General features: G+C 38.0%; 1 protein-coding gene across 4 annotated transcripts in view; it reads left to right on the forward strand.

Moving 5' to 3' along the window:
• The window catches only part of Ppargc1a (PPARG coactivator 1 alpha), a 757,100-nt gene that overhangs the window by 721,242 nt on the left and 12,565 nt on the right, over positions 1-23,293 (forward strand). For all 4 annotated transcript variants that reach the window (XM_004656094.2, XM_004656093.2, XM_045130130.1 and 1 more), the window contains 5 exons: positions 631-676; positions 786-859; positions 13,811-14,726; positions 15,252-15,356; positions 15,511-15,631. In XM_004656094.2, the coding sequence (XP_004656151.1) occupies positions 631-676; positions 786-859; positions 13,811-14,726; positions 15,252-15,356; positions 15,511-15,631 (1,262 nt within the window). The remainder of the gene's footprint in view (positions 1-630; positions 677-785; positions 860-13,810; positions 14,727-15,251; positions 15,357-15,510; positions 15,632-23,293) is intronic.

The following is a 23,293-nucleotide window of genomic DNA, read 5'->3' on the forward strand; positions in this document are numbered from 1 at the left end:
GTAAGTAGAGTGTTTTTTTCTTTTTAATTTCTATAATCTGTAGATTTCTTAACTGATAAAGATGATAGCTTTCTTCACTTGCCTGTCAGATTTGGGGTGCCAATTCCATTAAAGCCATTTGGGTCAATGTCCACAATTTCCCATAATCTCTCAAGTAATTTTCCATAATAGGCTTGGCCTCATAGAAATTTCCTATTTTCAAGGCTAGATATAAAATGATAGATTTTAGGAGTTAAGTCAACTGAATATTCATAACGTTCTGTCACTGTGTAGTTACTTTGCTATTTCCTTGTCTAAACAAACCGTGTACTGTATTCCAAATTAAAACAGAAAACAATATTTCACTTTGATGGTATGATGCAAATTTTGTGTCCTTAATGAGATGGTACATATTGGAGAAAATTCTGTTTTTCTATGTGTTTTTGAATGATAGTTTACTAATGCTAATGTTGTTTGGAATTCGTTTTAGCATAATGGACCTTGTTTTGCCTGACTTTGATTTAATGTTCAAGAATTTCCTTAGTTTAGTCTTCTGGTTTCCTGGTTGTGTTTCCAATCTGAGTGTACAGAACTGTGTAAATGTGATAAATACTCAATATTTTATAATTAGTTTCTCCTTTTCTCCTTTAGCCAAACCAACAACTTTATCTCTTCCTCTGACTCCAGAGTCACCAAAGTAAGTATTAAGAAATGTAACCATTTTCAGGACGGGAAGGGGGTTCTAATACATTTGGCTACAGCAACTCCATTTCAGTTTGTTTTTATAAATGTGCCATATCTTCCAGTGACCCCAAGGGTTCCCCATTTGAGAACAAGACTATTGAACGAACCTTAAGTGTGGAACTCTCTGGAACTGCAGGTAAGCATTATATTTCAGTTGGAACTTCTCTTTCTGTGTCAAAAAAAATCAGTTAGTAAACTATATTTTTATATTTTTACTGAAATAGAGTACAAACAAAACTAGATAAGAAGTTATCTATATTTTCAGTTACTTATTTAAAAAAATGAATTGAAAAATATATTAAAGGAAAGACACTTATTGTGTATCAGAACTATGTTAGACCTGCTGATGTAGCATTTTGCTTTGGATTCTTGAAAAACCCTATCTCAAAAGAATATACCAAAGTGTGAATAGGAGGAGAATTAAACATTTTTGATCTTTCACTGAATAAATGATCCAGACCTATACATAAGAATGGTGGTAGTTTTCTTATTTTCAAGAAGAAGAACTAAAGTTTAACAAAATTGAACAATTCGCACAAGATCATCAAGCTGGAAGGCAAGGGGTAGATGTTGGAATTTAAGTTTTACCATCAATTTTTCACTTATAATATTTTCTCATTTTGCCATATTTAGTGGCATAATTCCATCCTGTGTATATCACCATTTTTATATCTTTCCAGTAAAGGAGAAAACTGAAAATACATTCTTTCATGCAAACAAAATGTTCTTATGTATTTTTCAACAAGGGCAATTTTCTTCACTTAGGACTTCTGAGCACCTTTAGCCAGTCCTTGCTTCAAATGGAGGGGAAAGAGATTTAAAGTTTGGAGTCATGGAAGAGGTCCTAGGCAGACTTCTGAGTTGGTCATAACGGTACTCCTCTACCAAGTACTTTAGGTTGAGGTACTTGAGCTTCACCAGAAAGTGAACCTTAGGATGTCAGAACAAGAAATTCCTTGGCTCTGAGTATTTCTGATAAGGATAAAGGAACAGTAAGTTAAACAAGATGCTTTCAGCCAGAACTCTGGTGCCTACATGCACCACGGTCATTGTCACTAAGTTTAATTTCACACTTTGAGTTTGCTAAATTACCTCCCTAGGAAAGGTCTACTGCATGATTGCATGATTTGGTCAAGCAGTGGAGTAGTTAATTTTCACTGTATATAAAATAATGTGTTTATGTGAATACTCAGGCATGCACATACATACAGTTTTATATACATATACATATATATATATATATACATATACATATACATATATGTGTGTATATATTCACTTATAAGCATAGACATAACTTGAAATTTTAAATAAATTTTATCTTATATATGATAATAAATAAAATTCTGGGGTACATATAATATATAGTACAGGTCTTTTTATCTGGCCAGTGAACATAACAAATAAATATTGGGTTTGTTGTAAAAAATTGATTATGGCCTACATAATTTCACATTTTACTTTTACTCAAAACATGTAAATATGTCTTGAACTATCATATTTTTGGTTTGAAGCATGCCTTTAAGCTTGACTCTGCTAAGTAGGGATTCATTCTTCTCTTGAACAAGTCACAATAATGATATATCATAATGTTATCTACTTTTTGTTTCTTGTTTTCAGAAGAAAAAAAAAGTTAAAGACTTTTGTATGCTAATCCAAGTACAATATTTCTAGTTGTTTTATAGTTTTCCAGTCTTTTATAATACTGGCCTTCCACAACTAATTTGGCAGTATTTCTTGTAGCAACTTATCTTTGTTGCACATTTTAATAGAAATATGCTTGTACACTTGTTATTTATTTATTTATTTTTTTGTTTTATGTAGTACTTTGTTATCTCACCAATTTTTTTTTTTTTTTTTTTTTTTTAAATTTTTTTTTTATTTATTTATTTGAGAGCGACAGACACAGAGAGAAAGACAGATAGAGGGAGAGAGAGAGAATGGGCGCGCCAGGGCTTCCAGCCTCTGCAAACGAACTCCAGACGCGTGCGCCCCCTTGTGCATCTGGCTAACGTGGGACCTGGGGAACCGAGCCTCGAACCGGGGTCCTTAGGCTTCACAGGCAAGCGCTTAACCGCTAAGCCATCTCTCCAGCCCTATCTCACCAATTTTAATCACTGATGCAGTGGTCATCAGTGGGACTGGGGGAACACACCACTGTGCCTCTTAGTAACAACCTGACTGAAACGAGTCCTATAACCAGGAATGTCCAGACTATTGTAGGGTCAGTAAGTTAGCATGCTTCTGGAAGGGGAAAAAGAGCTCCTTTAGCATATACCAATACTAGCTTTCTACTAAAGAAACACTTATTATCCTCTAACTCTAAGTAATGTAGATGTGCTACAGAAATGTCACAGATATAAATTAGTTGTTAAATTCTTCATAGCTCTAAAATACAAAGGTATCCATAATATTGACTTCTATAGATACTTGCATTTATTTGTGATCATTTTGTGAGAATGTGTATTCATATTTTTAATTTTTTCTAAGTATTTTTTTTAAAATATATTTTTTTAATTTTTTATTTATTTATTCGAGAGCGATAGACACAGAGAGAAAGACAGATAGAGGGAGAAAGACAGAATGGGCGCGCCAGGGCTTCCAACCTCTGCAAACTAACTCCAGACACGTGCGCCCCCTTGTGCATCTGGCTAACGTGGGACCTGGGGAACCGAGCCTCGAACCGGGGTCCTTAGGCTTCACAGGCAAACGCCTAACCGCTAAGCCATGTCTCCAGCCCCTAAGTATTTTTTTAATGTATTTTATTTACTTGAGAGAGAGCAGTAGAGAGAGACAGGGAGAGAATTGGCTCACTAGGGCTTTCAGCTACTGCAAATGACCTGTAGTTGCATGTTCCACCTTGTGCATCTGGCCTACGTGGGTCCTGAGGAATCAGACCTGGGTCCTTTAGCTTTGGAGGCAAGTGCCTTAACCACTAAGCCAATCCTCTAGTCCTATTTGTATTTTTTTTTTATTTATTTGCATGTGAGGGGACACACCAGGATCTCTTACTGTTACAAATAACTTCTCTGACTTTACATGGGTAGCTGGGGCATTGAATCCAGGTTGGCAGGCTTTGGAAACAAGTGCCTTTAACTGCTAAAACATCTTCCAGCCTTTGTTTTTATAATCTTGCATCCTAAGTTTTCACTTAATATTTTAATAAGGATTTTTTATGTCATATAAAATTCTATTATCAGGCTTTGAGAATACTAGATTAGTTTGAATAGGTATATAGAAATTTATTCAATCAAACTTCTATTGTTACATATTTAGATTGTTTTTATAACATTACTAATTTGAAATAGCATTTAGGGGAAATATTTTCTCATGAAGTTTTTAATCTTATTTTTTCAAATAGATTGGTAATATCAAAAAAGTATGTAAATATCTTAGAGAAGCCTGATATATACATTTCTATATCACTTTATGAACTGATGTTTCTATTTAGCCATACCAGTGATGCTAAGAGGGCATCCTTGCCTGATTACATCTATGCTAATATTGGTTGCTTCATTTTAATTTTCTACTTTATAAATGTGAACATGTATTAACTTGAAGTTTTTATATTATTGAAATTATGGTATCATAAAAGGCACATATTTTTATTTTTCCTCTTGTCAGAAATTGAATATTATCCTCAGTGGAAGATAAATTATTTATTTATTTAGTTATTTATTTTTGTGGTGCTAGGGATGGAACCCAAATCCTCACATATGCTAGGCAAGCACTCCATCATTGATCTGCATCTCCATCCCAGGCACTTAGTTTTAAATAATTTATTTCTAATTTTGTATGGTTACTAGCCTATTGAAAGGCACATAGTGATTAATGAGAATCATATTGTTCCTGATAGACATCCTTAAAATTTTATATACTGGATTTAACTCTGTGAGGGTTTCAATATTTATATGTTTAGTTAGTACCCTTTATTTAAGGTAGTAATGACAGATCATTGGCTACAATGGAAATCAATTTAACAACATTTTTTTCTACTTGTATGCTGCAACATGTCAGTTATTGGTGGGATTTTCATTTGTGTAGACAATCTATGAAAAGTGCAGGCCAAAGTACTTGGACATAGTAGGTGTTAAATTAAAATTCTCTAGTTAAGAGATGTGGTTATGGTCTAAAAAGTGAGAGCATTTGTTGGTAAGTGGCATGAAAGGAAAAGTATTCTGTATATAGTACTTCACCAGAACAAATGCCTAGCGGATGTGTTTTAGTTAGCTAAGCATGGCGTCAGTGACTGTGCAGATGTCATGTGAGAAGTTGAGATGGAGCCAAATTGCAATACATAATAGAGGAAATTTAGAACTAAAGAAAAACAAGGAGATGAGGAACTTGGAAAGTGCTTTGGGGGCAGTTCTAGAAGATGAATTTTGTAGTATAAGAAGGAGGTGGGGGAGAAGAAGGGGTATTTTTATTGTAATAGTTAATATTTCTGGCTCTGAAATGCTATGCAATGAATGATGTTCATGATCTTCATCTTCTCTCAGAAATCTTCAGTAGAATGCATTGCTTTTTGTTTGGAAAATGTGGCAAATGTTGATTGTACCTCAGGAGAATCAAAAAACAGGGGGAAGAGAAAATGATGCACTATAACATGGCTTCACAGTAAAAGGCATGGCTCCACAAAAGCTCTAAAAGAACCGTGAAGATGGCTGAAGGACAGGAAGAAGTATTATGATGCATTACCCTAGGGAGAGACCCTTGGGAGGAGGTTCAAGAAAATATTTGCAAGAGAATTTGAGACAGGGGAATAAAAGAGAGGAGATCTTGATGCAAGGAGAGAAGCAAGAAGGCGGGGTGTTGAAGAGATGGTCATATGACAATGGACTTGATATGGAAGATGAAACCAGTGAGGGAGAGACTGCAGTATAGAACGCATGCAGTTCCCATCTTTGTCTCTTGATTGCTGAGATTCTTTTCTGCGTCTGTGATCTTACTTCAGTTTTAAAGTCACATTCACAACACTAAATGATTGACTATCTGACTCAAAGTAACAAAATATATGTTGAAATACATTATTTCCAGTATTCAACCATTTCACTTTCTAAAAATGGCAACTTCACATGGTTCAATGTGAATGTATATACTTTATGCATGAAAAAGTGAAAAATGAAAGTATATTATGATTTTTTAAAATTATTTATTTTTTAAATTAAATATGAACTTTACTGAATGAACAAATCACGTGTTGGTCTCATTCCCCTAATGTTATCCTCTTATACCTCCTCTCCTCCATCCTCATTCCCCTAAGGGCCTTCCTGCCTTAGTGGCGTTATTGGTGTTCACAGCAGGGTTATGAATGTGTCAGTCTGTCTTTGGAGGAGGGTTGGACAATGCCTATTCTTCTTCTTCTTCTTCTTTTTTTTTTTTTTTTTTTTTTTTTTTTGGTTTTCTAAGGTAGAGTCTTGCTCTGGCTCAGGCTGACCTGGAATTCACTATGTAATCTCAGGGTGGTCTAGAACTCTCAGTGATCCTCCTACCTCTGCCACCTAAGTGCTGGGATTAAAGGCATGCTCTACCATGCCTGGCCACTATTAAAGCAGACAGCATAATGAAGTTGTATAAAAAAAACTTTCTTGGGTGTTAGACAGCTTAAATTGAACCAGTGACATTTGCTGGGCCACTGTGAGGATTAAATGAGATTAAGCATGGCCAATAGTATATTGTGTAAGTATTCAGTAAATATTAGCTGCTTGATTCTTCGTTCACTCCATCTACCTTGCTTCTCACCTTTTCAGTTTCTGTGTATCTCACTTGTCGGTAGCAGTCTTGTTCTTTCTTGCCCTACATCTTCTTTGCCACTTTCATATATGGCATTTCTTACTGTTTTATAATGCCCACCTCCCCATACCCACCCACTGCTACAAAAAATAAATATTGTTTCTGGTATAGTTGTGAATTTAGCAAATTGGGGAAGAAACAAGAGACATTTATTTTTTATATTTTTATTTAAAAGCAGAGAGAGGTAGAGGGAGGGAGAGAGAATGAAAATGGGTGGCCTAGGGCATGTAGCCACTGCAGACAAAACTCCAGATGCATGTACTACTTTGTGTATTTGGCATTATATGGGTACTGGAAAATTGAACCTGGTCATTAGGCTATGTAGGCAAGTGCCTTAACCACTGAGTGAACTCCTCAGCCCAACAGCAACTCTTTCATTTTCTCTCAAGGACAACTGCTGCTATTACTACTCCTTCTGGTGATTAATCACTCCACAATCAGCATTTTACACAAATTATATTTTGACTCCCAGCCTACTCCATTGTTGTGGAAAAAGCTATAGGTTAACATTAGTTGTATGGTGGACGCTGAGTTCAAAGTAGATCTGCCCAAGTAGATTGTATGTTTCTTTCCTGGAGATTAATGATAGTGGTGACATCTTTTATGTTAAATAAATTTCACTTCACTGGCCAAGTGTCATTGATTGCTATTGGTTGCCAGGAGCATTGCTTTAACAGAGATTCTAAGGGCAAGCCTATTCTCAGTGGGGAATGCCATGCCAACTAGTGATGTTTGCCACAGGTGTGGCAGAGGGTGGGCTGGGACAGAAATAACCTCCATAGAGTTGATTTGTGGATCTACATGCTTACTCTGGTTGAGATGGGAGAAGTAAATCAGGTTATTTCCTGGGTCTCCCAATGTCTTCTTTGACTTTCTCTTACAGATTTTAGTGAAAATTTCCAAGCATTTAAGTGAAAAATGTAAAGAATCAACAAAATCCTAAGACCTCCAGAAAAATGTCTGTGGCCCATCTGCAGTGTCTTTGGGAGTCAGGAGGGATGAGATAGGAAGTTGGCTTTCTTAGGTATTGCCAGCTGGTCTGACTTCTTTGTGCTTGTCCTAAACTAGCTCATTTTGGCTTATTAAAAAAAAAAAAAAAAAAAAAAAACACCTCTTTTCTTTTACAGGTGTAAAAACTAATTTGATTTCAAAATAGTTGTTAGTAAAGCAAGATGGGAGTAAAAAGAATGCTCTTTTGGCAGAAGGCATTTAAATCTATTGCATATGAAGATTTTCCACAAACTATCGCCTCTTTGTTTCTGAAATAGAAATGGCAAGCAATGTCAGCTTAACAAGGTGATGGTTTTAATCACAAGACATGAAGAAATTTGCTTAGGGACCGACGTGTCTAGGGATAAAATTTTATGTATATGCATGTCTAGTTTTTTAATAATTATAAACATTATAAAATCAACCCAGTTTTTTTTTTTAATTAAGAAAATCAAAAGAACAAAATATTCAGGAATCTTTTAACCTAACACCCCTGGGTTTTGGCCACTTTTGCTGCCATTGATTTATTATGGACTGTATTGTCTTAATCTGAATGGATAGATTTGATGACATTTATAATTTACTGGTTTTAATTTGCTTTAAATCAGTAATCATTCAAAGTACATTTTAGTGGGCTTATATCTTAAAAAACACCCATGAACAAATTAATTTCTAATTTCTTTTATATGGATTTTTTTTCATTTGTTAATTTCTCACTTACAAGTTTGCATTTTTCTAAACAGAATACTTTTTTGGTGTCTGATATATTTGGGGAAATAGATGAAAACAAAATATAAGTAATAGTCAGCTTTACAGGAAAGCCATAGCATGAGAAAACTGGAAAATAATTTTGACAGGTCATATAGTCCATTCCTGTGCATGAAGAGCCCAACAACTTCTTCAGTGTTCATGTACACTCATTGGCAGGACTTTCCTCCACATATATATATATATGTGTATACACATATACATATACATATATGTGCATGTGTGTGTGTGTATAATTTATTTGAAAAAGAAAGAATGGACATACCAGGGGCCTTCTCTAGCCACTGCAAATGAACTCCAGATGCATGCACTACCTTGTGCATCTGGCTTTTGTGGGTACTGGGAAATTGAACCTGGATCCTTAGGCTTCACAGGCAAGTGTCTTAACTGCTTAGCCATCTCTCCAGCACATACATATTTTAATATGATTCTTTATTCTCTATTTTCTGTCTCCTTCATGTTGCTCTAATGTCATGTTCACTTTTGTACCTCTTTTTGTTTCTATCTATCCCATTTCCTATTTAAGCCAAGGATAACAAAGCCATTTCCAAACCCACACCAGCCTTGAGCTTCAGTGGTAGATACTTGCAATGTCAAGTTCTTGGCCCAGCTCTGTGGGAATGTACCTGAATACCAACTAGTAATATGCTCATCTTCTAAGAGCAATGTTTGAGATATTAGGCATCTTTTGGAGGAATGTTTGGAAACTTTCTTACAAAGCCAGTGGGGTCCTGAATCATCAAAGGTGACATAAGAAATACTTCACATTATAAGGTCATCATGTCTCTAGTCAGTGTGGACTGATGAAAGACAGAGTACTGTGATAGCATGTAGAAGACCCTGGTGTGCAAAGTCCTAACACTTTAGTGGGAAAATCTTGTGGACTACCACTGAGTCTTGGGAAAGTAGGCAGAATGGAGGAATTCAAAAGAGCTTTTATCAGTCAAACTACTTTAACAACTGGAGTAATAGTAGCCATGATTCCGTGAGTATGCTACCTGGAAATGGACTGTACCTTGTGAGGGACTGAGTTTGAATAAAGACAAGTCCCACCTCTCTTTGCCTGGTCTTTCTACTTGGTGAGGTAATAAACTAACTAAAGACTTCTCCTTGTTTTTTCTTGAAAACCTGAATCCCTCTGTCAGGTAACTCAAAAGTAAGCTGCAGAGTTAGCTGGAGGTTCTGGACCATTTTGTAAACTATGTCACAAAACTGGACCACCACCACCAACAAAATCCTGTGCGAGTTTTTGGATGGACCTCAGAGTACCGGAAACAGAAACACAAGCTTTGCCACATATCAGAGTCATGCAGTTAAACTCCAATGAGAGATCCTCAAAGGAAATCGCTTGAGAGCACATAATGAAAAACAAAACATTATTATTTTTTAATAAATAGGGTTTCTTTTAAAGATGACTATAGATTGCGTGCTGCTTCTCCCAGATCTTGGTGTTGGAAGTACAGAGTGTGAGTGATATAGAGGTACTTGTTTATTATAGAGCACATTTCAATGCAGTAATCATAAATATTGCTAAGGTTGTGCTCTGTTGAAATATGACCTACATACTCGTGATTGTTTGTGTTACGTGATTTGTCTGACACCCATTACATCCTGGGTAATAGCAGCCATTTGTTGCTCTGCACAGCAGGCTCTTTTGACAAAAGAAAATAGGCAGCAATAAAAAAGCTATAGTCTGAATTACATTCTGCACAGAGCTCCACTGCCGAGAGTTTGTGCAAGTGTGTTAACAATGCTCTGAACTGCCTCTTGTCAGCCTTCAGCCTGTAATGGCCATCTGTCCTCACATAAATCCATCAAAACCTGCTAAGTTCAAGAGCGAGCACGGAATATACCTTGTACTGTCAACACCAAAATGTACACATTCCCCAGAAAAATCAACACACAGGAAAGAACCCAGAGGGCGTGGGAGGCATTAGCACTGTTGATTTAGGCTTGTGGGAAGATGAGTCAAGGAAGTGAACATTAAGGAATTGAGTATTGACCTCCCTTCTACCGCAGGGGAAGAAAATGTGGGCAAAGGAGGCCAGGTTAGAGAAATACAGCTTATTCAGGGGCCAATGGGGTAACCTGTCCCATTAGCAACTCTTAAAAGTTTGACACAGTGTTAAAAGAAATAATTTTTAAAAAAACAACAACAACCTTCTTTGCACTCTTGTTTTGCTTCATTTTTGCCTTGGGTCTTGACTCTATCTGGAAATAGATTTCCAATTAAGCAGTGGGTGATACAGAGTCTGTCATCCATGAGATGTCTCAGTCTTGCACTGATATATTCTCCTATTAAAGACATTTTGGTAAAGAGTGAAAGTTTAGCAAATTATTTAAATTGTTCCCCCCTCTACTCACCCATTCATGAATCCTGAAGTCTACCTAATAAGTGGGCATTTTTGGTTTAGTAAGTAAATGATGTGAACAGAAATTTGCATACCTGGTATCTTCATTCACGGGGTGGGGGCGGGGGAGGGCATAGTTGGCTGTCTCTGAGAATTTCTGTACGTTTTAAGCATTGTCTGCAGGAAGGAATACAATTATTTTAAATTGAAATAACCTTCAACTCTTTATTAAAATGAACCATGCAGTCCTTAGGATCTAAGTCCCAGCAACTGATGTGACACATTCAACACATAGTAGGTGTTCAGGCAGTTTCTGTGCAATGGCATTAGGCTGTCTGCTAAGCAGTGGAGCAGAAAGCTCTGTTTTTAACTCAAAGAAAGCACAATCAGCGTGGTGCCACCCCCAAGAGCAATTTGAAAAGCAGTTATTTAAGCAATAATGAGCTTAGGTACTGGGACAAGGTTTCAAATCTTCAAGACTAAAAGAATTTCTATATTTAAAATCCCTAGATAGTCCAGCTATTTTTAGAACCAGTCTCTCTGTTATAGTGGCCTAATTTGGCATTTCTGAAGTTTAGGGTTTCTTTTTATAAATCTAGAATGTCAGTCAAAACATGGATATTTGGAGTACAAGGCAATGTGTTACAGAGGCACTTAAAGGCCTTGGCTCTCTGTTTGTGGTCTGGGAGCCACCTCGTTAAAAATATCTAACTAGTATTGTAATAATCCTTGGGCCATTGGAATGGGGCACTCACCACTAAAGAAGAAGGTAGAACAATTAAAATCAAAGAGTGTGAAAGGAATTGCAACCAGTCAGTTCGAGCATCATCTGCAAAGAGCTCATGAACTCTTTACGGAAATAGACAACTCTCACTGAAAGTGAGAGAAGGGGAAAGGCAATAGCAGGGAGTGTGGGGATGCTGAGCTGGAAGTAAAAGTCATCCTAAACTGCAGTGAGCATGAAAAGATTTCTGCAGGTGGATTTTGGGCATTTGAACGTCATTTCCTCCGAGTCAAGAGCTATGCCTTTTGGTGTGTTTGACTGGTTGTTACTCAGCTTACTCATCATTCATTCTTAATCCTCTGAAGCTCCCCAAAGTATTTGAGAACATGGCTTTTCTCTTCTAAGCATCTGTATTGTTAAACGTGTTATGCTGGTAACTGAAGGGAGTGTGTGAAAGAAATGAGCACAGATAGACAGGGCAATGCAAAATGGAAACAAAGTAAGAAAAATGAAGAGAGGAGAAAACTGATCCCATAGTCACTTCTCAGTCTGAGGATCAGTCACACTCATCCATAAGAGAGGAAGCCCAAAGGGAGTGAGCCTCAGTGGCAGGACAGTGTCACCCCACTTCTGCTTCAGTGAAGTGGGGTACTTGCAGGAAACAAACTCTGTGCCCTCTCCCATGGATTTGCATGCCTCTGTCTTTAGGAACTTTTCTGGGATGGAATTCCAGAGTCAAACCGCTTTTTCACTTTCATTTGCTTTATTTCCCTGGAGAGAATTAGCTCTGCATGCTAATAATTGCCAAATATTGGTGCAAAATATTTCCTGTAGAGGAAAACATTCACTTCTTCCTTGTCTATTATAAAGGAGAAGGGAAGTTGGCATCTTCCTAGTCATATCAAAATTTCATATGACTTTCTCTGACCTACTTGGTTCTTGACATATTTATATTTTTCCAGCAAGGTAGGAATTTTCTCCTTGAAATGCTCAGTTGCCTTGAGTGTAACCCCAGGCTTGTTAACGGACTTGAATCTCTTTCTGCTGAATAGCATGCTCACCCTTCCTCCTAAGTAGAAAATGTGTTGTAAACTAAAATGTTCCCTTGTAAGCATAAAGTCATTTGAATGATAGCCTGCCCTCCTTCAAAGTTCCTTGGACTCTGGAGCTATTTCACAATGATTCTTCCCAGGAAAGAAGGGATGAGGTGAATTTACTCAGGTATGAAGTTTAGAGATAACTATTAGACCTCAGACTCTCCTACCATGGCTTAAGAATTATCTGTCCTTAGATAGCAACATAGGGAAGGCCATCACTGTGTGGAATCTCTCATCTTTCTTTATTTCTTTCATATGTAATTAGTCACCAAATTTTGGATTCCTTTCAATCCTCTGTCTGAGTGCACTCAGTGACAGTGCTCTAATAAAATGGTCCTTGGAATGGTGATATTTAGACTCACTCTACACTTAGCTTTCTGTTGCAGAACCATATTTTTGACATAATATATTAGTTATGCTTATAAGAATATATTACACCTGCATTAGCCATGGTTTACTAAGTTAATGAACTGTAGAGACCAAGAATCATTGCCATCATGTGGAGTGGCTCTGGTTTCTGGCATTCAGCTGGGCCATCTTATTTTGCTTAATTTGTTTCAAAGTTGTCAATGATATTCCTATTCTGACCAATATTTGCTGTTATTCTATCCTTTTTAAAGAAATTGCTTAGTCTCTTATCTCAAAGGTAGACTTTTCTTGATTATTCTAAGAGCTCTGAACCACTGGCATCTTGTGTGACATACTTTGCCAACAAATGCCACCAAGGCAGTTCTGTGATTCTATTTACAAAAAAAAAAAAAAACTTTAAAAAATAATTTTATTTTATTAATTTATGTGTAAGCAGAGAGAGGGGGGAGGGACATGGAGAGGGAGAATGGGTGTGCCTGGGCCTCTAGCCACAACAAATGAACTCGAGACACATGCACCACTTTGTGCAGTCTGGTTTTATATGGATACTGGGGAATCAAACTTGGGTCATTAGGCTTTGCAGGCAAGTGCCTCAATTACTGAACAATCTTGTCAGGCCCATTTCTGTGATTCTGAAGTCCCACTGTATGTCTTCTTCATTAAGCACCCTATGTGGCACCTTTGAAAATGTGAGTGCTGGTAATGCTTGCTGTTAGGCAGCTGGCAGGGACACATTTTAGGATTTTTAGGAAGTGGGACTTGTTATCATTAGTCTTTGGAATACAAAATATCACAGCCCTTGCTTCTGCCTGGCATTATCCATCCATCTTTTCTGGATGACAGATGCTTAGGGTAATAATTCCTTTTTCAGGCCTTGTCATGAATGAGTTTTCGTCTTTACTCAGTTTCAACCATTGTCTGAAATCTTGGAAAAATTAGAAATGGATCTTGTCATTTCTTTTTTCTTATCTCTCTTTCTTTTTCTTTTGCCTTAGGCCTAACTCCACCCACAACTCCTCCTCACAAAGCCAACCAAGATAACCCTTTCAGGGCTTCTCCCAAGCTGAAGCCCTCTTGTAAGAGTGTGGTGCCCCCACCATCAAAGAAGCCCCGGTACAGTGAGTCTTCTGGTGCCCAAGGCAGTCACTCCACCAAGAGAGGGCCTGAGCAGTCTGAGTTGTATGCCCAGCTCAGTAAGTCCTCAGTGCTCAGCAGGGGACATGAGGAAAGGAAGACTAAGCGGTCCAGCCTACGACTGTTTGGTGACCATGACTACTGTCAGTCAATCAATTCCAAATCGGATGTACTCATTAATATATCACAGGAGCTCCAAGACTCTAGACAACTAGACTACAAAGATGCCTCCTGTGACTGGCAGGGGCACATTTGTTCTTCCACAGATTCAGACCAGTGCTACCTGAGAGAGACGTTAGAGGCCAGCAAGCAGGTCTCTCCTTGCAGCACCAGGAAACAGCTCCAAGACCAGGAAATCCGAGCCGAGCTGAACAAGCACTTCGGTCATCCCAGTCAAGCTGTTTTTGACGACGAAGCAGACAAGACCAGTGAACTGAGGGACAGTGATTTCAGTAATGAACAATTCTCGAAACTACCTGTGTTTATCAATTCAGGACTAGCCATGGATGGCCTGTTTGATGACAGTGAAGATGAAAGTGATAAACTGAGCTACCCTTGGGATGGCACGCAATCCTATTCGTTGTTCGATGTGTCGCCTTCTTGCTCTTCTTTTAATTCTCCGTGTAGAGATTCAGTGTCACCACCTAAATCCTTATTTTCTCAAAGACCCCAAAGGATGCGCTCTCGTTCAAGGTCCTTTTCTCGACACAGGTCTTGTTCCCGATCACCATATTCCAGGTCAAGATCAAGGTCCCCAGGCAGTAGATCCTCCTCAAGGTAAACCTCATCAACACTCACCCATAGGCTTTTCCTCAGAAATCACAGGGAGCATTGAGGCTTCCTTTCCAGCCTAACTCCTCACCTTGTGGCCAGAAACTAACAATGCTGACATACAGCCCTCCCCACAGTGTTCTCTCACAGCCCCAGCCCTGAACGCAGAGCCTTGGCCAGTCAGATCAGAGAGAGCCATTTGTAAGAAACTCGCTCTTGTAACTTTTTCTATTACCTAGAGGGCTGCCCTATGCCAGGCTAGTTGCAATTCCATGCGAGATAAAACTGACAGCATACCAGCCCTGGTGCTCCATGTTAACATCAATAAGAGGCACACGGAGAGAGAATGTTATCACGCCCCAGCCTCGGAACTGACTAGCAGATTGTAAAGTGTCACTGAAAGATCTCAGGATATGTTAGGAAGGAAAAGTCCATTTATGTAACAAGGTATTCCCAGAGATATTCAGAAGTCCCAATGAGCATGGCCTATGTGGTAGTTGGAAATGTCCCTTATTTCCTTATCTCTCGCAGGTCCTGCTACTATTATGAGTCAAACCACTATAGACACCGCATGCACCGAAATTCTCCCGTGTATGTGAGATCACGTTCAAGGTCACCCTACAGCCGTAGGCCCAGGTAATAAGGCATGCTCATTCTCTTTGAGCTCCTTTTACTCCCACCTTTAGATGGCAAGACATTTATCCCAATCTTCTCTCCCCTCCCCAAATGATGATCATGCTGTGCATGCAAAATAAGGTGGGTGACTTAACGATACAGTTGTGTCTCCCAGGTACGACAGCTATGAGAGCTATCAGCACGAAAGGCTGAAGAGGGAAGAATACCGCCAAGAGCATGAGAAGCGGGAATCTGAGAGGGCCAAGCAGCGGGAGAGGCAGAGGCAGAAAGCCATTGTAAGCAGCCTGGGCCTAACTGACTTTTTCTATTTCTGTGTGCTGCTTGTGTGTGTGTGTGGGGGGGGGGGGCGCATGGTTTGTATATTAGAATATAATGATAATACTTTGTTCAAATAGCCTTATGACTTAAAGCTATCAATGTGTTTTGATACATAGAGACTATAGCTCATTGGGGAAAAAAAAGTATTCAGTATATTTCTCATTATGTTAACTATTTTATTCAAATTATACTTCCTTGCCTTTCTCAAAGTTTGTTTTGAAAAATGAAGGGAGTAGAGATTGCTTGGGTCTGATACCCATTGGGAAGGATGAGTTCTACTGATTATCTCCCCTGTTGCCTCTTGCTCTGAATGTCAGTGATGGGGTGTGGCTGTTTCGATCCAGCATTCATCTTCTTGGCAGACGTGTTAAGAACCTGGATTCATGTTCTGCTTGAAGTCAGATTGCCTAGGCATTCCTTTTTAATAACCTACTGTATCCCACCCCACCACATATATAAGGTGTTATGGTCACCTGATGTGGGCAGTCCTGGTTCTTCTGTGTAAAGATCTGGGTTCTCTTAAACCTGCTCATTCTCTGAAGGTCAATACTCTCTCTCAGTGGCTGCTAATATGTAGCTTCACCCAGCTCTTTGCTACTATAACAGACCTTGGGTGACAAAAATGTGCCACTCAAGCAATCAATACCCAGTACAGGCCCATAGCAGACATTCTTAATCAATCACATAACTCTTGTCTCTTCAAGGTCCCCCAGAGTATCAGGGTCTTTCCTAACATGGTGCTCCAGAGAGCCATGGCTAATCGATGAGTTCTGGTCCTGCTTTGGTTATTGCAAGTGCTACTTGCCAGTGATAGCTGTTCAGTCACTTTTATGAAGTCACTGTTTGGCATATCTGGCATATAAGCTAAGGATTTAGGAGCTGACTTCAGCTATACACATTGGACTCTACAGTACCTTTAAGAAAAACCAAAAACAACAACAAAACATTGACTAAAAAAGCATTATTTAAAACAGTTCACAGATGGAGTTAAACTTAGCCAAGTTACTTATCAGCTGGGGAAAAGGTTAAATGAAGTTTGTTCATCACAGGCACAACAAAGAGAGAGAAATGAGAAATTATTGAATGGTTAGGCTAAAGTTCTGAGTATTTACTGGTACTTAACTCTGAATCTACCAAAAATAGAACGAAAGGCCTTTTGCTAATTGTAACACTTTTCTCGTTTTTTCCTCAACTTACAAATGAGCTATTATATTAAGACTTGCCAGAGAATCATTAGTTAACACTTAGGAAGACTAATGAAAATGAAAATTTCAATCTTTCTAGAATCACTATATTTAATTAATGTCATATTTAATAATTATAATAACTCACAATTGTATAATGCCATATAGTTTACAAAGCTTCTTAATATAACAAATTAAAATTAATCATTACAAAAGAGATCCATATTGAGCAAGCATATAAGAAAATAGCATTTGACAATTCATTCCATTTTCTTGTTTGTAAGTTTATCTCTTATAAAGTTCTTGACTTTCTCCTCAGACATAGGGTATTACTTGCTCATTTGGGCAAAACACAGTGTAATTTAACCAAATATTTATTAAAAATTATGTAGGTAAATGACATGCACTTATTTTATTTCTTCCAAATATAAGTCAATGCCAGCTAATTAAAATAAAGAAAAGGAAGGAGTAATGTTTTTCCTGTTCTGGCTCCTACTGCACATATCAAGTGGAGTCATTTGTAATGTCACCATCCCCAGCTTGGATACAAACACAATACCTTGTCTTCCCTTGTGTCTCCAGTTCCTTACTTAATTCTTTAACCAAGACAGTATTTATAAGTTCTCTGCAAAAGAGGATTTAAGGGGCTGGAGAGATGGCTTAGCACTTAAGATGCTTGCCTGCGAAGCCTAAGGACCCAGGTTCTCCCACATAAGCCATATGTCCAAAGTGCCACATACATCTGGTTTCAACTACAATGGCTGGAGGCCTTGACATGCCCATTCTCTGTATCTCTCTCTCTCTTTGTCTATTTCTCTTTCTCTCTCAAATAAATAAATAAATAAATTTTAAAAGAGGACTTAAAATAGTATACATATCAACTTGGCTTATAGGAAATCATTGTGCATCAACTAGATACTGGCAAGAATTTTGGCTTTCATGATTGCTTTTAGTTTTAGCTTTTAAAAGCAGATTTGGAAAAAGTAAAAGCTAAGAAATGAAAATTATTTACTCACACAGTGATCTGTGGGTAGTAAGTGCTTACTGCATATTTGGGATTTTCTGTTGAACCAGTTCACACTTGGAAAGTTACATACCATTTCTGTTAAACACAGTGAAAATTCATAACTTTGTGGTAAACATTTGCCAGATGCTCAAAATATAAAATCATGTAAGACCTTGTACCCAGATTCAAAGAGCTTCAAGTCTGCTGGCAGATAAAGCTAGAACTGTGAAGAGGGTATGACAGAGGGTTCATCTAAGGTCTGTGGCATATAGGTGGCCCTCTCTAACTAGGGATGAGGAAGGGAATCCATATGAAGGCTAAGAAGGATGAACTCTGAAAGGAAAGAAGGGAAAGTATTTTTAATATCTGGAACGTTGAATATGGTGAGTTTTGTTAGGCAGAACTAAGATGCACTGTGCGATTGTATTTTGAAGACAGTATAAATAATAGTAGAAAACATAGTTGTATGTGTGTGTGTGTGTTCCTGTGTGTGAGTGCAGGCACACGTGTGCCATGGCGCATGTGTAAAGGTCAGAAAACAACCTCAGGTGTCAGTTCTCCCCTTTTACCTTGTTTGAAGCAGAGTCTCTCATTTACCACTGCATTTGCCAGGCTAGCTGGCCCAGGTGTCTGGGGAAGTCTCCTTTCTCCAATTCTCATTTTGTCATAGGTTCTCTAGGATTACAAAAACCTACTACAGCATCTGGCTTTACATGGGTCCTGAGGATTCAGACTTAGGTACTCAAGCTTAATTGGCTCTGAGCCATATCCCCCACTCAAATAGTGGCAAAGACCTAAATATCTTGTATGAGTCACAAGTTGATATCATACTATTTTGATATATTGAACTAAATAAAATGTATTGTTAGCATTATCTTTATCTTCTTTTTATCTCTCTTAATGTGGCTCTTAGAAAACTTAAAATTCCATACGGTACACTATGTTTTTATTGACTTTCTGTTCAAGGAAGAGGACGCTGCTTTCACTGTTTCTGGAAAATAGCTCAGTATTTTGGGAAACTATGAGGTGTTTATAACACTGGGGTAAAACAGGGAGCAGAGGCAGAATCTAAAGAGTTCTGTGACTCAGACTAAAGATTTTGAACTTTATCTTGAGGGCATAGAGGAATTATTCAATGAACTTACCCAGAAGAAATTTTCTGATTTTTTTTTTTTTTTGGTTTTGTTTTGTTTGTTTTCCTTCTTCCTGACACTCTACAACTAAGGAAGCCAAGAGAGGACACCTAAGTTGGCCACTTATATGACTTCCATTCAGTTTTTGTAAATACCCTTAAAGTATCTAATGAATAACACATTTGGTATGTCTTGGATGAAATTTTGGATTAACCATCAATCAGAGGAATTATGTGCCTATGGGACCAATGAAACTGAAGCTCCTAAAGGAGAATTTTTTTTAATTATATTTGACAAAATAAGTATTTCTTTGCCTTGTGTGTTGCATTGCATTTATTTTGATTTCTATGAAGCGGTAGTCAGTAAACTTTCCATTGATTGTACCTCAGAAAGTCTTAATAGAACCCATTTGAATGTTACTAAATCAGAGAGTTAAGCCAGCACTAATAGGAACTGCTAAATCAAAATTATATATTCTGGTTAAATATCACCATTGTAGTGGCTGTTTTCTTATACTCCCACTAAACTCTTGTTTCAAAAACCAATTCATTCCCTGCCTTTCCCTGTCTCCTAAACTTAAAATAATTCAGATTACGTTGGAGCCGTGAAAGTCAGAGTTTAGTACTTAGTGTCTAAACTGTCACTGCTTTAATTTCTTGTTGAAATCCAAGTCCAATTCCATTTGCAATCTGTACAGTTTCCTGCCAGAAAACATGATAATGGGATGTTCATTTAAAGAACAAATCTAGACATTATGATATGGCTCAGTGCTTCAAAGCAAACTCAGATGTGCTCGGCAGTGCTGGGCCACGCAGCCCAGGAGCCAGGGCAGTACATCATCAACACTGATTATCAGTTTCTTCCAAAAGCATTATAAATTGTCAGTTATTATTTTTGGAGAAAATAAATCAGTTTCCTATTTAAGTCTTTTTAGTAATACTGAAATATTTAGCCTTTTCAGAGTTTTCAGTTGAGAGAAGAATATATATATGGTTACTTAGTTTGATATTTGGACATTTTTGGTTTGAGAAGGTGAAATATACTAGGGATTTGTTGACAACACCAACCATTTAGTTAATAATATGGTGATGTGTACTTTCACTTACATTAACTGATAGATCTCATGTATGACATTTTTACACACACCTACTCAGGAAAACAAAGAAAACTTCCCCAAGGACAGCAGGCTTGTGAAGCAAATGCTGAGCTATATTCTCAGCCCTAATCTTGATAATTTTTTTCTAAAGTCATGCTGAAAATACTCTGGAATTGAAAAATATCTTTCATCAACAAGGTTGTAGTTTTCTTAGCAGAGAAGGATGAATTTTTATGTTACTCTGATGTGGAAATATAGCATAAGAGTTCTGGGAACAAAAATCAAAATTATACCAGCCTCTTCCTTGTTGGTATCTGGGCTTACAGGACATTTTGGTGAGATAATCTATTAAAAAATGTATTAACATAGTACTTGCCCTATTTAGAGTTCAATAAATGTTAATCTCCTTACTGCTTCTCATCTTTTCTTAGTGAAACTCCTCTTACCAAGAGTTGGTTATTATTTGTTGAGAAACAACCATTCTTTGTTTTCCCCAGCTAACTAGTAAGCTTAGGGCTCCCTTTTGATAAAGATTTTGGGAATGTAAAGTCAGTTAATTCAGTCAGATTTTTTTCCCTGTATTCATCTTCTGTGTTTTGGTAATAATGGGGATTTACTATAGCTGATAATACAGCATAAATCTTCAGTTTTATTATCTATCCCATCCACAAACTAGCCCTTGTGAAAATTGAAGCTAAAAGTTATTTGATAAATGTTCTGTCCTCCTCAATAGTGAAAAGTGGTCTGAAAATAATTTTTCAAGGGGCTTTTTCCAAAGGTTTCGAGTTCCTTCAAGCCTTTAAGAAGTTGGAAATGTTATTAAGCATTTTGATTTCTTTTCCTTTCATCTCCTGTTTAGAAATTAATGTCTTGAAAAATTGGCTGCAAATGTTAAGTTTTTTTTAAGATATGAAATCTATTCATGTGTCTAATGCAATTGCAACATGTTCAAAGAATGGTTTCTTTCCTAGACATCTTGGCCATCTTGGAAAGGTTTTAGTCTTTGCCTTCTAGACCTTCAGATGCCTTCTATTTTCACTTTTTGCAAGTTGAAAACAAAGCACTTTAATAATTTTCCCAAATGAGAATTTCAACACATTATCTCTGCTCTTTGTGAGAGAGCAGGGCATGGCCCATTCATGTTTCATTGAAAGAGATGATAGACTAAAAGGTCATTTAAAAAACTCTGGAGCAGTCCTTTCCTTTCTTGTTCTTTCCACCTAGGTTCTGTCTTCTGCTTTGCAGAATGTGCCAGTACTCAGTATAATAGGCCCTGTGGTTTATCTTGTTTGTGTGGGATCATTGTTGCAGACAACATTGTATGAAACTACACTTCAGAAAATGCCCCAACATGTGTGTATGTGGGTGTACATATGGTTGATTTTAGCTTTAACTCCACATTTCTTGAATACATAGGCTGTGTGTATTCCCATAATGGTAGCTGAGCAATTCCTGTGCTATGGCTCAATTTCTTCTCTCTTCTGCATTCCCCTCTCCTTTCCTCTATACAGTAGTAACTTTCCTAAAAGGCCCATTAACAAAAATCCATAACACCGTGCAAGCAGGCGCCAGGAAGTTTAAGTTTAGATAACAGTCCCATCCCATTTGGCTGTGGGGCTGAAGCTCGATGTGTAAGTAGAATGGCATGTGCTGCGATGACTCCCTGGCTAAGATGTGCAGCACTGCTGGGGCCTAAGCTTTCCCAGTCACTTCTGTGTTGCTCATCAGGCTGTGCGGGATGCTACAGAAAGCGCAGCAACAGCCTTCAGTTGAGACAAATAGACTTCATGGAATCCACTGAGGCCCCCGAGTTGGTTTTACTTCATCTGGTCAGTCTGTAGACTCGATTCGATGGCTATTGTCAGGGGAATTGTGTTTTACCAGCTGTTTCAGTGGAGGACCACCTCTTATTTTTCTAGAGGTATTATTTTATAAGCAAAAGCTGTGAACATGTGACTCTTCTACACATCTCCTCATTAAAAGTGTAAGCTCATGTTAATGCACGCAGCTGAGCCACCTGGGACAAACTTTCTCCCATGATGAAACACAAAACTCAGCTTTTACTCTTGCTTTTATTTGGAGCATCTCAGAGGGTAAAGAGTACACAGGCATCTTTGACGTAATACAGGGGACAGGATAAATGTAAAAGTGATTGATAAGCAGTTCATTTTACATCAAATGTTTATTGAGACATTGCTATGTTTCATTTGTACTTAAAATGGGAAAAAGGAAAGATTTAGCCTTTACTTTTATGAATTTTTTTTTGTTATTCTAGGGAGGCAGGTATTGAACAGTGAGTCAATTATAACTATTAAACTAGAAAATGCATAGGATCACAAAGGAAAAATAGAGTTTTCCATAACAGCAGGTAATAGAAAGTCTGACTTTAAGCCTGGAGGGGTGGTTTAGCAGTTAAGATGCTTGCCTGTAACGCCAAAGGACCCAGGTTCAATTCCCGAGGACCCATGTAAGCCAGATGCACAAGGTGGCACATACATCTGGAGTTTCTTTAGAGTAGCTGGAGGCCTGGTACACCCATTCTTTCTTTCCCTCTATCTCTCTAATAAATAGAATATTTAAGAAAAGAATGTCCGACTTTATCTCATATCTCAGAAAGGGAATAATTGTTGAGCTTAACATGTGTCTAGAGTATAGGTGAAGGGCTTGGGAGTGCAGTGTGGGAAGGGTATTCCAGGTAGCTGTGGAGAATCTTGCAAAGGCTTTGGGGAGGAAGGAATACAATGTATATGGGCGGGCAGCATACAGAAGCTTATCATAGAATCCAACATCAAGATAAGAAAGGCATGTAGGAGAAAAGTCCATGATGGCAACAGGTCTAGAACTTGCCCTTGCAGGACCTACCTGTGAGGTCTTTCTTAGTGATTTAACCACCGTATTCAAAGTTTTGGAAGTCATTGAAATGTTATTCCTGTTGACTTAGTAAAGACTATTCTGTCTATGTTGTAAAGGCAGATTAGAGGAAGGGACCATGAATAAAGGGACCCAAGTTAAAAGTCCATTACTCTAATTCATAAAGAGAGGTTGTTGCCTGGAGAGATGGCTTAGCAGTTAAGGCACTTGCCAGCAAAGCCAAAGGACCCAGGTTCAATTCCCCAGGACCTACATAAGCCAGATGAACATGGTAGTGTAGAGGCTGGAGTCCTGGCACACCCATCCCCCCATCTGCCTCTTCCTCTCTC

This window comes from Jaculus jaculus, chromosome 11, assembly GCF_020740685.1.
Source record: "Jaculus jaculus isolate mJacJac1 chromosome 11, mJacJac1.mat.Y.cur, whole genome shotgun sequence".
NCBI lineage: Eukaryota > Metazoa > Chordata > Mammalia > Rodentia > Dipodidae > Jaculus > Jaculus jaculus.